General features: G+C 36.4%; 1 protein-coding gene across 2 annotated transcripts in view; it reads right to left on the reverse strand.

Moving 5' to 3' along the window:
* NT5DC2 (5'-nucleotidase domain containing 2) overlaps window positions 1–17,876 on the reverse strand; it is a 271,150-nt gene that overhangs the window by 23,490 nt on the left and 229,784 nt on the right. For both annotated transcript variants that reach the window (XM_053721025.1, XM_053721024.1), the window contains exon 12: window positions 4,704–4,844. In XM_053721025.1, the coding sequence (XP_053577000.1) occupies window positions 4,704–4,844 (141 nt within the window). The remainder of the gene's footprint in view (window positions 1–4,703; window positions 4,845–17,876) is intronic.

The following is a 17,876-nucleotide window of genomic DNA, read 5'->3' on the forward strand; positions in this document are numbered from 1 at the left end:
GTTTTGTTTTTGAATGTCAGAAATGTATATTTGTGAATGTTGAGATGTTATATTGGTTTCACTGGTAAAAATAAATAATTGAAATGGGTATATATTTGTTTTTTGTTAAGTTGCCTAATAATTATGCACAGTAATAGTCACCTGCACACACAGATATCCCCCTAAAATAGCTATAACTAAAAACAAACTAAAAACTACTTCCAAAACTATTCAGCTTTGATATTAATGAGTTTTTTGGGTTCATTGAGAACATGGTTGTTGTTCAATAATAAAATTAATCCTCAAAAATACAACTTGCCTAATAATTCTGCACTCCCTGTATAGGCAAGCTGTGATGGAGTGTATATAAACTCATAACTGTAGAAAGAGTTGAAGGGATATTCCAGCCAAAATTGGAATTCACATGGGTGCATTTCAGTTTTGAATAGAGGCATTTTTGTAATATAAATGTATTAGCAAAAATGCTTCTAATAAAAGCTATAGCTGTTTCAAAAGTGTATTTAAGTATGCACCGTGCACCAGCATTTTAAAAACAGCACTGGCTCAGAGAGCGTACCATCTGGTTATGACTCAATTTGTTCATTGCTGACATGATAACAGCCCACTGGCTCTCTGAGCAGCTGCAGTATTTAAAATGCTGGTGCACTGATAATATCTAGCTATGCTTCGCATGCACGTGCAGAGAAAAATATTAACACTAAAACAGTGATAACTAGAAATATATTTGCTAATACATGTATATTGCAAATGTGTTTCTATTCTAAGATGTAACTCATCTATGTGCTTTTAAATTTTGACCAGAATGTCCCCTTAATTTGTCTATGGGAAATATACTAGCCTGAAAGAAACAAAATGTTGTAAGGCTGAAAACATTCCTATTGGTTAACAGGCAGACAACAATAAGCCAATTAACAACAGCTGAGAACAGTTAGAGGGCTATATAAGGCAGCTCTGACTAGCAAGGTTAGATTCATTTGGATCTCAGAAAGGGAAGTAACAAATCACAGGCAGAGGTGTCTTAGATAAACCTGCATTTAAATGCTTTATCACAAGAATTTGTAGGATTATATAAATTGTATCTTTGTTTTAAAGCATATGACTTTGTAAATATACAGGGTTTTTTTTGCTTGTTTGTTTAACTACAAAAGGGTGGTTGTTTAAGCCTTGAACTGCTGACTGAAAGTAAAAACCTCTTTTGCATCGTTCTGTTTGTGCTTAACCCCTTAATGACCGGACCATTTTTCAATTTTCTTACCCTTAATGACAATGGCTATTTTTACATTTCTGCAGTGTTTGCGTTTAGCTGTAATTTTCCTCTTACTCGTTTACTGTACCCACACATATTATATACCGTTTTTCTCGCCATTAAATGGACTTTCTAAAGATACCATTATTTTCATCATATCTTATAATTTACTAAAAAAAATGATAAAATATGAGGAAAAAATGGAAAAAAACACACTTTTTCTAACTTTGACCCCCAAAATCTGTTACACATCTACAATCACCAAAAAACACTGATGCTAAATAGTTTATAAATTTTGTCCTGAGTTTAGAAATACCCAATGTTTGCACGTTCTTTGCTTTTTTTGCAATTTATGGGGCAATAAATACAAGTAGCACTTTACTATTTCCAAACCACTTTTTTTCAAAATTAGCGCTAGTTACTTTGGAACCCTGATATCTGTCAGGAATACCTGAATATCAGTTGACATGTATATATTTTGTTTTAGAAGACATCCCAAAGTATTGATCTAGGCCCATTTTGGTATATTTCATGCCACCATTTCACCGCCAAATGCGATAAAAAAAAAAAAAAGTTCACTTTTTCACAAATTTTGTCACAAACTTTAGGTTTCCCACTGAAATTATTTATAAACAGCTTCTGCAATTATGGCACAAATGGTTGTAAATTCTTCTCTGGGATCCCCTTTTTCAGAAATAACAGACTTATATGGCTTTGTGGTTGCGTTTTGGTAATTAGAAGGCCGCTAAATGCCGCTGCGCACCACACGTGTTTTATGTCCAGGAGTGAAGGGGTTAATTAGGGAGCTTGTAGTGTTAATTTTAGCTTTAGTGTAGTGTAGTAGACAACCCCAAGTATTGATCTAGGCCCATTTTGGTATATTTTATGCCACCATTTCACCGTCAAATGCGAGCAAATAAAAAAAAAACTTTACATTTTTCACAATTTTAGGTTTCTCACTGAAATTATTTACAAACAGCTTGTGTTATTATGGCAGAAATTGTTGTAAAAGCTTCTCTGGGATCCCCTTTGTTCAGAAATAGCAGACTTATATGGCTTTGGCGTTGCTTTTTGGTAATTAGAAGGCCGCTAAATGCTGCTGCGCACCACACGTGAATTATGCCCAGCAGTGAAGGGGTTAAATTAGGTAGCTTGTAAGGAGCTTGCAGGGTTAATTTTAGAGATCAGCCTCCCACCTGACACATCCCACCCCCTGATCCCTCCCAAACAGCTCTCTTCCCTCCCCCACCCCACAATTGTTCCCGCCATCTTAAGTACTGGCAGAAAGTCTGCCAGTACTAAATAAGAGTTTTTTTTTTTTTTAAATAAAAATAATAAAATATTTTAGTTGTGATGAACCCCTTCCTTAGCACCAACCTCCCTGATCCCCCCCTCCAGCTCTCTAACCCTCTCCCCTACCTAATTACCGCCATCTTGGGTACTGGCAGCTGTCTGCCAGTACCCAGTTTGGCCCCACAAACCAAAGTATTTTAATTTTATTTTTAACTTTTATTTTTAATTATTTCTGTAGTGTAGCAGCCCCCCCACAATACCCCCACCCCCTCCCCCTCCCAGATCCTTTTATATGGAAAAAAAATTTTTTAAACTTTTTTCCCCCTTCCTAACTTCATTGGTGTCAGTGTGGCTAATGCGTGCACGTGCACATGCACGCGCGTCCACGTGCACACGCGTCCACGTGCACGCCCTCGTGCACGCGCGCCCTCGTGCACGCGCGCGCATCGTGCACGCGCGCACACGCTCCCTCCTCCCACCCGGTCAAACGGCACCATCGGCACCATCGCTACCAGTGCAGAGAGGGCCACAGAGTGGCTCTCTCTGCATCGGAAGCTTGTAAAGGGGTATTGCAGGATGCCTCCATATCGAGGCATCACTGCAATACCCTCAGAGCTGCTGGAAGTGGTTGTGATCACTTCCAGCACTCTGTTAGACAACTGACGTACCAGGCACGTCCATTGTCATTAACTGCTTGTTAATGCATGACGTACCTGGTACGTCAGTTGTCATTAAGGGGTTAACATTTCCTGGCATGGTCCACTCCATTACACAACCAAAAAAATACTACAATAGACTCAGTATTTGAGTGTTAAAGGGATATAAAACCCAGATAGACCATACCATTTTTAAAAAGATTTCCAATTTACTTCTATTATCAAATTTGCTTTGTTCTTTTGTTATTCTTTGTTGAAAAGATACCGAAATAAGTGGCGTGGACTTGCCTGGAGCACATGACATGAAATAGTGCTGACATCTGGTGCTCTTACTAAAGTATAACATTGTTGCAAAACTGCTGTCATATAGTGCTGCAGACATGCACACTCCTGAAGTTACCTTCATGCTTTTGAACAAAGGATGACAAGAAAACAAAGAAAATTTAATAATAGAAGTAAATTGGAAAGTTGTTTGACATTATATGCTCTAGCTACATCATAAAAAAAAGTTCCAATGTACTTATATTACAAGTGGGGCGCTAAATTATGGCGTGCCCACAAAGGGCAAAATTAAGTGGCTGGTTATTGCTACAGCGAGCTGTTAAAACTGCTGCCATACAGATTTCCAGAAATGCTTGCTCCCATGTCTTCCTACCTGCTTTTCAACAAAGGATACCAAGAGAATTAAGTTTAGTTTGACTGCATACGCAGACAAAACATAGTGCATCCGGGTATTCTACAATTATTAAATAAACTACTAAGTATCCAAGCAAAATCAGAGATATTAACATTGGGGGAAAAAGCAGTCTTGAAAAAGGAAACTGTATATTGAAAACCTATACTGGGGCTTTATAGTCAGAAGCACCTGAGTTTCCATGTCCTTTTAACATAAATGAGTCAATCAGTATTATCTTCAATAATATAAGACTGTTTTCCTCTAAATCAAGTCATTTAAAAGGACATTAAAGGGACACTGAACCCACATTTTTTTCTTTCGTGATTCAGATAGAGCAATTTTAAGCAACTTTATTATTTACTCCTTTTTATAATTTTTTCTTCATTCTTGTGCTATCTTTATTTGAAAAAGAAGGCATCTAAGCTGTTTTTTGGTTCAGACCCTGGGCAACCCTTGTTTATTGGTGGGGTAATTTATCCACCAATCAGCAAGAACAACCTAGGTTGTTCACCAAAAATGGTCCGGCATCTAAACTTACATTCTTACTTTTCAAATAAAGATACCAAGAGAATGAAGAAAATTTGATAATAGGAGTAAATTAGAAAGTTGCTTAAAATGTCATGCTCTATCTGAATCACGGAAGAAAACATTTGGGTTCAGTGTCCCTTTAAATAAATAAATAAATAAATAAATATATATATAAATAAATATATATATATATATATATATATATATAGTTTACAATTTAAGAGAGAAAAAAATCATGCGCCGAGTTATTTAAATCTGTTATCAGCACCTGAAATAACTAACAGAACTGAGAAAACATACAGACCTGCATCCGCTCCAATAGTCCTGTGAGTGCTTGCAGCCAAGTAAGTGAGTGCATATACTGTTCAGTGTTTATTATCTTCATTTCTTCTTCCAACTCCGGGACTATGGCTCCAGTCCTCCACCCATGTTGAAGCATAAGATCCTAACATGAATAAAATGCATCAGAAGAAGATCTCGATAAAGTTTTAATATTTCATTTTCTTAAAGCGACAGTCTACAATAGAATGTTTATTGTTTTAAAATAGATAATCCCTTTATTACCCATTCTCAAGTTTTGCATAACCCACATAATTATATTAATATACTTTTTACCTTTGTGATTACCTTGTATCTAAGCATCTTCTAACAGCCCCCTGATCACATGACTTTATATTTATTATCTATTGACTTGCATTTTAGTCAATTAGTGCTGTGTTATGCTAAATCTTAAATAACTCCTTGGACGTGATTTTAATGTTATCTATATGGCCCACATAAACTAGCAGTCTCCTGTTGTGAAAAGCAAATAAAAAAGCATGTGAGTAAGAGGCTGCCTATATAGGCGTAGAAACAGGCAGAAATGTAGAGGTTTAAAGGTTATAAAGAATATTAATATAACAATGTTGGTTGTACCAAGCTGGGGAATGGGTAGTAAAGGTGTTCTCTATCTTTTTAACAATAACACTTTTAGTGTAGACTGTACCTTTAAGAAAAGTTAGTGATCACACAATTTTGTTATGACAGCACAGAATCATTTCAAATCCAGTAGATATCTAACATTACACCTAAAGGATCCGACCCCGGCCTGTATCTGCTCACCAAATATCATTTTATTAGCTACTTGTTATTCCAGTGTGTTTTCTTTCATTTTGTCCATATCTCAGATTTTTTTTTTTCCAAACCAGTTTACTATAAAACTCAGATACTAAAAACAACAGTGTGGCACAAAGCCTGTTGCTTCTTTTACAGCCCTGCCACTCAGGGGTTAAAATGATAGTTCCTAGCCACAAGTACTTTTTTATTTCTTTTCTTTCTGCCCTATTAAACTCTGTTCCCTATCCCCTCACTAAACAGCCCATTTCAGGACATTTTTCTAGCCACCAGGAGGATGTGTTATGTTGTGCTTGCAATACTCCCTACCTATCTAGGCTACACTACCTTCTGAGCAACCATTAAACACAAAAAGGCTTATCACTCCTGCATCATGTGACCAAAAGGGACCACACTTTCACAGAATGTGCGCCTGAACAAGAGCTTTAAAATGATACTTGGGGTGGCTCCTTCTAGAAGCCGAGTGCTTCACCATTAAAGTTACCGGATATAAAAGGGGCGTGTCTACATGTTGTGTCTGGGGAACCTTATCTCCCGGTGGGATCTGGACACAAGAGGGGGTGAGCAGAGGGCAGTATGTAATTGGCTTTGCATGTTTACATTTTACACCTTGTACTGGGTAAAAACCCTTTGTCTTGACCATTAAAATGTGTTACTCTCTACTGCACTAAGCCTTGTCTGGTGTTTGTATTGAGTGGGAGAGAACTTCTTTCTCTACAGAGCTTAACCCCTTAGTGACCAGAGCACTTTTCCATTTTCTGTCCGTTTGGGACCAAGGCTATTTTTACATTTCTGCGGTGTTTGTGTTTAGCTGAAATTTTCCTCTTACTCATTTACTGTACCCACACATATTATATACCGTTTTTCTCGCCATTAAATGGACTTTCTAAAAATACCATTATTTTCATCATATCTTATCATTTACTATAAAAAAAATTATAAAATATGAGGAAAAATGGAAAAAAACACACTTTTTCTAACTTTGAACCCCAAAATCTGTTACATATCTACAACCACCAAAAAACACCCATGCTAAATTGTTTCTAAATTTTGTCCTGAGTTTAGAAATACCCAATGTTTACATCTTCTTTGCTTTTTTTGTAACTTATAGGGCCATAAATACAAGTAGCACTTTGCTATTTTCAAACCATTTTTTTTCAAAATTAACGCTAGTTACATTAGAACACAAATATCTTTCAGGAATCCCTGAATATCCATTGACATGTATATATTTTTTTTTAGAAGACATCCCAAATTATTGATCTAGGCCCATTTTGGTATATTTCATGCCACCATTTCACCGCCAAATGCGATCAAATACAAAAAATTGTTCACTTTTTCACAAATTTTTTCACAAACTTTCAGTTTCTCACTGAAATTATTTACATACTGCTTGTGCAATTATGGCATAAATGGTTGTAAATTCTTCTCTGGGATCCCCTTTGTTCAGAAATAGCAGACATATATGGCTTTGGCATTGCTTTTTGGTAATTAGAAGGCCGCTAAATGCCACTGCGCACCACACGTGTATTATGCCCAGCAGTGAAGGGGTTAATTAGGGAGCATGTAAGGAGCTTTTTGGGGTAATTTTAGCTTTAGTGTAGTGTAGTAGACAACCCCAAGTATTGATCTAGGCCCATTTTGGTATATTTCATGCCACCATTTCACCGCCAAATGCGATCAAATTAAAAAAAACGTAAAATTTTTCATAATTTTAGGTTTCTCACTGAAATAATTTACAAACAGCTTGTGCAATTATGGCACAAATGGTTGTAAATGCTTCTCTGGGATCCCCTTTGTTCAGAAATAGCAGACATATATGACTTTGGAGTTGCTTTTTGGTAATTAGAATGCTGCTAAATGGCGCTGCGCATCACACGTGTATTATGGCTAGCAGTGAAGGGGTCAATTAGGTAGCTTGTAGGGAGCTTGCAGGGTTAATTTTAGCTTTAGTGTAAAGATCAGCCTCCCACCTGAAACATCAGACCCCCTGATCCCTCCCAAACATCTCTCTTCCCTCCCCTACCCCACAAATGTCCCCGCCATCTTAAGTACTGGCAGAAACTCTGCCAGTACTAAAATAAAAGGTATATTTGGGCTTTTTTGTGCATTTTTTGTTAGCATATTTACATATGCTTCTGTGTAGGGATCCCCCTTAGCCCCCAACCTCACTGATCCCCCACTAAACAGCTCTCTAACCCTCCCCCTCTGACTTAATGTGCGCCATCTTGGGTACTGGCAGCTGTCTGCCAGTACCCAGTTTAGTGAAAAAAAATGCTTTTTTTAAAATAAAATATGTCCCTTTTCTGTAGTGTAGCTTTCCCCCCCCCCAAGACCAACCCCCCACCCCTTCCAGATCCCTTAGATGGTTTTTAAAAAAAAGTTTATTTAATTTTTTTTTTACTTTTACTTTTTAACTTTTCTGTAGTGTAGCGGTTCCCACCCGCTCCCGCCCCGTGCACGCGCCCGCCCGCCACCCCCGTGCACGCGCGCGCGCCCGTGCGCGCCCCCGACGGTCCCGATCCCGATCCGCCCCCCGTGACGTCACGCGCAACACCGATGGCCGCCCACCCGCCTCCCAATTCGGCTCCCACCCACCAACGATACCGGCCATCGATGTCCGGTGCAGAGAGGGCCACAGAGTGGCTCTCTCTGCATCGGATGGCCATGTATGGTTATTGCAGGATGCCTCCATATCGAGGCATCACTGCAATAACCGGAAAGCAGCTGGAAGCGAGCAGGATCGCTTCCAGCTGCTTTCCACACCGAGGACGTGCAGGGTACGTCCTCAGGCATTAACTGCCTTTTTTTTGAGGACGTACCCTGCACGTCCTCGGTCATTAAGGGGTTAAAGGGACACTGAACCCAATTTTTTTCTTTCATGATTCAGATAGAGCATGCAAATTTAAGCAACTTTCTAATTTACCCCTATTATCAATTTTTCTTTGTTCTCTTGCTTTCTTTATTTGAAAAAGAAGGCATCTAAGCTATTTTTTTTTGGTTCAGAACCATGGAAAGCACTTGTTTACTGGTAGGTGAATTTATCCACCAATCAGCAAGACCAACACAGTGTGTTCACCAAAAATGGGCGGGCATCTAAACTTACATTATTGCATTTCAAGTAAAGATACAAAGAGAATGAAGAAAATGTGATAATAGGAGTCAATTAGAAAGTTGCTTAAAATTGCATGCTCTATCTGAATCACGAAAGGAAAAAAATGGGTTCAGTGTCCCTTTAAAGTGATGGTAAATATCAGACTATAAGAATGTTGCAATAAAAAATACATTAGTTTGCAAGTAAAACCCCATAATCTCTTTTAAAGTGTATATATATTTTATAATAAAAGATTTATAATCCTAATTGGTATTGTCTGTTCCTCCGTCCCCCCCCCCCCCTTTTCATTTCCTGTTTTGGCTGGGCTGGGATGTATAGAGCAGTACAATCCACTCTACATAGGTTTATAGAGGCTGGACTGCAAGATCGTCAAATGACACACATGTTGATTGGATGTTCACTGGAATTGTCATTGGAGTTCATCCAATTGGGCCGGCATAACATTGCAAAAGAAGCATTACAATATGCACTAATTAAACCCTTTAACAGATTGATTAAAAACAAAAAATGTACACATATACTTTTTTAATGGCAAAGTTTAAAGGGACATTATGGGGAAAATTTAAATGCACATAGATGAATTACATCTTTAAATAGAAACATATTTGTAATATATATGTATTGTCAAAAATGCTTCTAGTTAAAGTTATCACTGTTTTAGTGTTAACATTTTTCTATGCACGTGCATGTGAAGCATAACTAGATATTCTCAGTGCACCAGCATTTTAAGTGCTGCAGCTGCTCAGAGCACCAGTTTATGTCCCTTAATCAGTAAAATATAAAATTTTAAGAACCCTCACCTCAATAAAATAAATATTATTATATATTTAAAGTGTAGTTATATGGCAGACAAGATATCTAGTAAAAATGAACTTAACAGAAATAAACATTTATGTTTTACATACAGCACCCAATTTAAACAGACTTTTTATTGACTTCATTTTTATTATATTTACTTTGCTTCTCTTAGTATGCCTTGTTAAAAAGAATACTTAAGTAGTCTCTGGAGCAGCAATGATTGGCTCCCAGTGATGCATTGCTGCTCTGGAACTGACTTTAACTATGCGTTTAACCCCTCTGCATACTGTTCAAGCAATGATTTATGATTTTAATTATATCTGAACGTGACCACAGGTGAAACAATGAGCTGAGCAAATTAGTATCTATGTTCAGCTGATAATTTCACCTGATTATTTCACTTCTATCACAGAAGGTTACCATGATGGCTTTCAAATGGGACCTTGTCTGACCATCCACCAATGTTTATACATCAATGATTTATTTGTGCCATAGAGCAGAATATGCAGGCATTTGCAGTGTGGGTGATGTAAATGGAATGGAGAGCTGATTATGTTTGCAATCAGACTCGTCAGTCAGTTTGTGCTTTAGGTGGGGGTCACAGAGAGTAAGGAGATAATCTAGAGAACAAACTAAATGTTTGGCTTAATTATATCTTGCAGTGGGGAGGGTACAAAATAGCAGTTTAAAGATTCATTGTTAGTTGTTGCTGCATTTCTAAGTATGATGATTAAGAGTTGCTTCCTTGAGGCAGTGGAGAGGTTAAAGGGACAGTCTAGTCCAAAATAAACTTTCATGATTCAGATAGGGCATGTCATTTTAAACAATTTTCCAATTGACTTTTATCACCAATTTTGCTTTGTATACCTTTGAATTCTTAGTTGAAAGCTAAACCTAGGAGGTTTATATGCTAATTTCTAAGCCCTTGAAGGCCGCCTCTTCTCTCAGGGCATTTTGACCGTTTTTCACCACTAGAGGGTATTAGTTCACGTGTGTCATATAGATAACACTGTGCTAACGCACATTGAGTTCCAGTGAGCCAGCTCTGATTGGCTAAAATGGATGTCAGTCAAAAGAACTGAAATAAGGGGGCAGTTTGCAGAGGCTTAGATGCAAGATAATCACAGAGGTAAAAAGTGTATTTATATAACTGTTTTTGTTATGCAAAACTAGGGAATGGGTAATAAAGGAATATCTATCTTTTTAAACAATAAAAAATCTGGTGTAGACTGTCCCTTTAATGCCAGTGTCAAAGGGACATCATTATGTAACATTTAACCCTTGTACTTGTATCAAGGAAGCTACGTTTTCAAGCAATATTACTAAAAACAGGACTACTGAAATTATGTTATATATACAACATGTCAGGGGAAATATACCAAACTCAGGAATATGTTTAAAGACTTAAATGGACATTACAGTAATGTTTCTACATGCATGATATATATCTGCAGTTAAAGGGACAGTCTACTCCAGAATTTTTATTGTTTAAAAAGACATAACCCCTTTATTACCCATTTCACAGTTTTGCATAACCAACATGGTTATAATAATAAATGTTCTACCTTGCTGATTACCTTGTATCTAAGTCTCTGCAGACTTCCCTTTATCTCAATTCTTTTGAAATGCTTGCATTTTAGCCAATTATTGTTGACTCATAAATAACTTCACAGAAGTGAGCACAATGTTATCTTTCTACATGAACTAGCACTGCCTAGCTGGCTGTGAAAAACTGTCAAAATGCACTGAGATTAGAGACGGCTTTCAATGACTTAGAAATATGAGCCAACCTAGGTTTAGCTTCAACAAAGAATATACCTAGAGAACAAAGCAAATGTGATGATAAAAGTAAAATGGAACGTTGTTGAAAATAACATGCCCTTTCTGAATCATGAAAGTTTTAATTTTACTAGACTGTCCCTTTAAGCACGGCACTGCAAAACAACTACACATAACATATTTGTTTTAAAAGCTTTGAAAAACCTATTAGCCCCCATATTACAGGTTGAAAGTAAACACGTTCGCTTGAGAGCAATTGAAATTAATGTGAGAAATTAATGTGAGACTTCAGAGCTCTGGTTAACTCTTACACTCAACTAAAAAGTTGCACAAAATACAACTAGGCTATAAAGTGAATTTACTAGGACTGGTCCTACTTTGACTTAGATGAGGAAATTGCTCTAACTCTAAGTATGTGTCTCTCACAGGCATCAATAGTCAATAGAATGTATATACAATCTCTTGAACATTGATGCCTGTGAGAGACACATACTTGTGTGCATGGCTCATGATGGCTGCGTACATTCATTAAAGGATCCATCCCAAAACAAAACCTTTTTAGAGCAAATCTAAATTACATCACTGGTGAATGCAATGTTTTTGCTCACCAGACATCCTGGCCTCAGCTCGCTGCTTCCCTCTTAGCTCTCTCTCTTCCCACGCGCGCAGCTGCACTGAATAGGATGCTGCTGGGACTCTGGGTGGGAGGAAGTGATGAGTGTCAGGGAGCGCTGAGCAGCAGATCGCAGTCTCACGTGAGGCCCGCCCCTGCCCTGTTCATAATTCATTCCCACCCCCTGACGGCCAGATCAATTTTTAGATAATAGCAGCAGTCAGCTAGCACTTGTTTCTCTCTCTCTTATTACTACATACAGCGACCGTAAGACTTAAGTTGATGCCCAGTCTCACGGCTGGTGTATTCAAGTACTATCCACTGCTCAGTCACTCACGTGCACGCTGTCCTAATAAGACTTACTCTTAAGATTGCTGCTCCTTAACTCTGCTGCCTCTGAGACTGCGGACATCAATCCACTGATCGTATACGATCGGGCTCATTGACACCCCCTGCTAGGGTATATTTTTTATTGGAAGATTCCATAATGGGTCGAAGTAACCTACCATACATTAAAGGACCAGTAAATACAGTAGATTTGCATAATAAACAAATGCATGATAACAAGACAATGCAATAGCTCTTAGGGGCCGATTTATTAACGGCTGAATGCATCTTTATGCATCAGTTTCCGTGCGAGCCTTTAGGCTCCCCGGAAACAGGAGTTAAGAAGCACCGGTCTTAAGACCGCTGCTCCTTATCTCATCCGCTAATCTGAGGCGGCAGACAGCAATTATATATGATCGTGTTGATTGACACCCCCTGCTAGCGGCCTTATTGCAGGGGGCGGCATTGCACAAGCAGTTCACCAGGACTGCTTGTGCAATGTTAAATCACTGTCGGCATTCAGCGATGTCTGTTGGACATGATACTTTGAGCGGATCATGTCGGACAGACATTTCATAAATTGTTCCCAAAGTATTCACACCCCACTATAAAAAGACTTTAAGCAGCCAGCCAGGATGCTTGTCCCAAGACATGCAAAGGAGTGTGCATCTGGCATGTGCAGGCACAGTCATGTTATTTTCCTATTCAGTTTAAGTAAGTTCTATAAAAGATCTCAGCAAAGGCAAAGCATAACCTCAGCACTGCTGATGCTGATTGGCTATTTTTTTTTTAACTTGCAGCTGGACAGCAGCTGAAGGATAACTGTTTACACAAGACTTACTCTGGTTAGCTGAAGACATTTTGAGGTAAAATATCTTCATTTTTTACATATAGTTGTTCAGGTTGTCATTTATTTTTTTATGACACAGCAGACTCCATGTTGTTTTTTGCTTAAAGGGACACTGAACCCAATTTTTTTCTTTTGTGATTCAGTTGCATGCAATTTTAAGCAACTTTCTAATTTACTCCTATTATCAAATTTTCTTCATTCTCTTGGTATCTTTATTTGAAAAGCAAGAATGTAAGTTTAGATGCCGGCCCATTTTTGGTGAACAACCTGGGTTGTTCTTGCTGATTGGTGGATAAATTTACCCACCAATAAACAAGTGCTGGCTCCTTGGCTTTTTCAAATAAAGATAGCAAGAGAACAAAGAAAAATTGATAATAGGAGTATATTAGAAAGTTGCTTAAAATTGTATGCTCTATCTGAATGACGAAAAATTTGGGTTCAGTGTCCCTTTCAGCTCACTCGTGGCCCATCTATTATGACTTTGAATTTTGTTTTTCGCAGTCTTGCTGACTGAGAAGTCTTATATCAATATATTTTTCACTATTCAATGTAGTTTTGCTCAGTTTACTTGTCGCTTATTTCTGTAAATAAGTGCAATTTATAACCTTGATAATAGTCTAGGAATGTTGGAGTAAACATAAATAAAATAAGTATTTTTCTTGCATTTTTACCCTTTATGCGAGAGCCATCTACTATCAGAACAATAAAATTTAATCTAATTAATTTTGTTAATTAATGATTAATATATTATAATTAATGACTCCTCCTAGAATAGTGAATTGTTATATATAGGGTCTATCCCAATGGGAGGGGTAATTTTTCCTGTATTTGGAACTGGTCAAATCTTATATGGAGTTGGTAATTTTCTAATCAACTACAGAAGTTCAAGACTATTGGATTATAATTTTGGATTATAACTGCTGAGGCTAGTTTAGCCTATTCGAACAGACCTATGACCTAACAGATTAATTCCTACTTACAAAGGGGGAATTTATTTCCTTTTGATGATGTATGAAATTAACTCACCTTAAATGTTATTAACATTTTATATCTAACATTTATTTAAAATATCTATGTCTATTTGATAAGGTAAACAAATTAATTGTTTTTTATTTTGATAATTCCTACCACCTGGCCTTTTCAGTCGACAATAATAACGCTGGGTGAATTAGAAATTGTGATAAATTGTTATCTGACGGTTTGTCATGATTATTAGTTTATCTGATTCTTTGCAATTACTTTGAAGGATTTATGTACCAAATATTAAGTCACTATTATCGAGCCAATTTTTGTGTTATTTTGATTATATGATTTAATTATCTCTATAGTTTAATTTCTGTTTCAGTTCTGTTTTGCATGCTATTTGGAGTGATTACGTATTTGCTTTAATCAACTATTTTAGCATTATAGTTTATTTTCTTGTATGTATTTTGATTGCTTTGCTACCATCAAACGCTGATTATTTTCCAATCCAAATCTTTTAATAAAGCTATTTTTGTTTATTCATCTGGTGTCTGTATAATTAATACACTTCTAACAACTAAAAGGATTCAGGTTTTGTATTTATTATCATTAAATTACACACATTGCTCCTATAAACCAGTTCACATAATATACTTATATAGATAAAGATAATATTCATAACATCTTGAAGGCAAGGCTGAGATTCGAACTCAGGATATCCTGTTTACCAACCGGAAAGTTTTCTTCCAAAAGATCTGGATCTTAAGGTTGCTATTGAAAAATATTTTGATGTTTCCAAAGTTGAATCATCAGAAATAAAATCTTGGTATCAAGAACATGTTAAAAGGCTCTAGTCTACTACTAAGAAAATGTTGGGGCAGTTGCAGAAGTTTTTTTAAAGTGGATCTTACATAAATGTTTGTCAGACATGATGGAGATTATTAATTATACTGTTGTGACCACTGATTTGCATGCAGGTCTTTCCATCCAAGCTATAAAGGTTCAATATAAGCATGAACTCATTCCGAATGAATTGTTACGTTTTTTGGACCCAGTGGTGTATCTTACAGGAAACTGGTTACGAGAGATCCAAAGTGGAATTGAGAGTCTTGTTGAGGGATGTATTCCATTATATTTTGTCAACAAGGACACAATAGGGACAATGCTCTTAAGAGCTTATGGAAAGGATGTTGATGAAATGCAAATAAACATTGCTTTTGATACCGGTTCTGCTTTGCCACTCTACCTTGATCCCAAAAACATGGAACTTTGTTTTCTAATAAAGGTGCCACAATGTAATTTAATGATATTTATTAATTGAAAACTGTACATAATGTGGGTACTTGGAAAAATAATATACATGTCCAAATCAGGGTTTGGTGGCATATCAGTCCCATACATCCAGCCCAATTTGGTTCCCAAACTTGAAACTTGTGTGAAGTTTAAGGATTATAATTATTTATGCCCTGGTAAACCTTTCTTAAATGATGCTACAAAAGCACTGTGTGGTGTCAGGTTTATGTCACAGATCCAGGAACAATGTGAAATGACTATGACTAAGACTGATGACTTTGCTCAAACTAGACCTGTGTTAGTAAAATATAACTGGTTAGTGAGTACAAACCTGAAGAATATGACTGTTACTTATATAATGCATGGGGGGGGGGGGGGGTTATACAATACCAATACCCTATAATGTAATGCTCATACAGGTACCTAAAGATCACCTTGTTACTATTGGTGATGTTACTCTTTTTTATATTAGAAGGTGAAGTGGAAGATGCCGTTCAAGGTCGTGAGATTCCAATAGATGCTGAGTTAATGTATCTCCTTGATCATAAACCTAATCATACTGTAAAGATGAACATCCGCAAAGATGATTTATCTATTTCTGATTTCATGTCTCCTACATTTAGTGGCTGTATATATCGTTTTAACATCAGGAACCAGAAGATGGGTGCAATAATGTCCATTTTTGATATATTCATTATAGTTTGGCATTTTGGGTCAACAATTTTATGGTATAAGAATTTCAAGAGGGGAAAATATCCTCCTCCTTTTAGTCTTCGGATGGCTGACCATAACGATCACCCATATAAGACAGTGATCTATCTAGACTAATATTTTCCATCCTAGTTGGGGTAAGAGTCTAGATGAGAGGGAATATGTCATTAATTTTGACACAACAGACTCCATGTTGTTGTTTTTTTTGCTTAAGCTTACTCGTGGCCCATCTATTATGACATTGAATTTTGTTTTTCTCAGTCTTGCTGACTGAGAAGTTTTATATCAATATATTTTTCACTATTCAAGGTAGTTTTGCTCAGTTTTCTTACTTAGGCTCCTGCTTGTCGCCTATTTCTGTAAATAAGTGCAATTTATAACCTTGTAGTCTAGGAATGTTGGGGTAAACATAAATAAAATTAAGTATTTTTCTTGAATTGCTACCCTATATGCAAGGCCATCCATCTACTGTCAGAACAATAACATTTCATCAAATTAATTTTATGTTAAATAATGATTAATATATTATAATTGACTCCTACAAGAATAGTGAATTGTTTTATATATATATATATATATATATATATATATATATATAGAGAGAGAGAGAGAGAGATAGAGAGAGAGATATATATATAGATATATATATATATATATATATATATAGATAGAGAGAGAGAGAGAGAGAGAGAGAGAGAGAGAGTGTCTATAACAATGGGAGGGGTCATTTGTCCTGTATATGGAACTGGTCAAATCTTATATGGAGTTGGTAATTTTCTAATCAACTACAGAAGTCCGGGACTATTGGATTATAATTATGGATTATAACTGCTGAGGCTAGTTTAGCCTATTCGGACAGACCTACGACCTGACAGCTTGATTCCTATTTACAAAGGGGGAATTTATTTCCTTTTGGTGATGTATGAAATTAACTCACCTTAAATGTTAACGTTATTAAAATTTTATATCTCACATTTATTTAAAATGTCTATGTCTATTTGATCAGGTTAGATATTTTTTTTTATTTTTGTTTTGTAGCTTTGTGTGTTGATCATTCCTACCACCTGGTCTTTTCAGTCGACAATAATGCTGGGTGAATTAGAAATTGTGATAAATTGTTATCTGACTGTTTGTCATAATTATTAGTTTACCTGATTCTTTGCAATTACTTTGAAGGGTTTATGTACCAAATATTTAGTTACTAATATCGACCCAATTTTTGTGTTATATTGAATGTATGATTTAATTATCTCTATAGTTTCATTTCTGTTTCAATTCTGTTTTTCATGCTAGTTGGAGTGATTACGTATTTGCTTTAATCAATTATTTTTGGATTATAGTTTATTTCCTTGTATGTATTTTGATTGCTTTGCTACCATCAAACCCTGATTATTTTCCAATCCAGATCTTTTAATAAAGCTATTTTTGTTTATTCATCTGGTGTCTGTCTAATACGCTTCTAACAACTAAAAGGATTCAGGTTTTGTGTTTATTATCTTTAACAAATTATAAGAAAGTGTTTCATTCAATTACACACATTACTCCTATAAACCAGTTCACATAAACTTTTATAGATAAAGATAATATTCATAACAAGGTGATATATTTTCTTGTCAGCTTTTTCCAGTAATACTGCAATCACTTTCAAGTGATTTAGCATATGAGTATGATGTCCCTTTAAATGATTTGACAGACAAAACATAACTTCAAAGCCCAAACAGCCAGAGATCAGAGATGTATATGAAATTAAATAAAAGGGACATGAAAATCAGAATTCCTCTGTCATGATTTAGATAGCGCTTACAATTTTAAACAACATTCCAATTTACTTGTTATTAATTTACAAGAGCACTAGATGGCAGCATTATTTTCTGCAATGTAGTGCTCCAGATGTCTACCTAGGTATCTCTTTAAC

The sequence above is a fragment of the Bombina bombina genome, chromosome 7 (genome assembly GCF_027579735.1).
Source record: "Bombina bombina isolate aBomBom1 chromosome 7, aBomBom1.pri, whole genome shotgun sequence".
Taxonomy (NCBI): domain Eukaryota; kingdom Metazoa; phylum Chordata; class Amphibia; order Anura; family Bombinatoridae; genus Bombina; species Bombina bombina.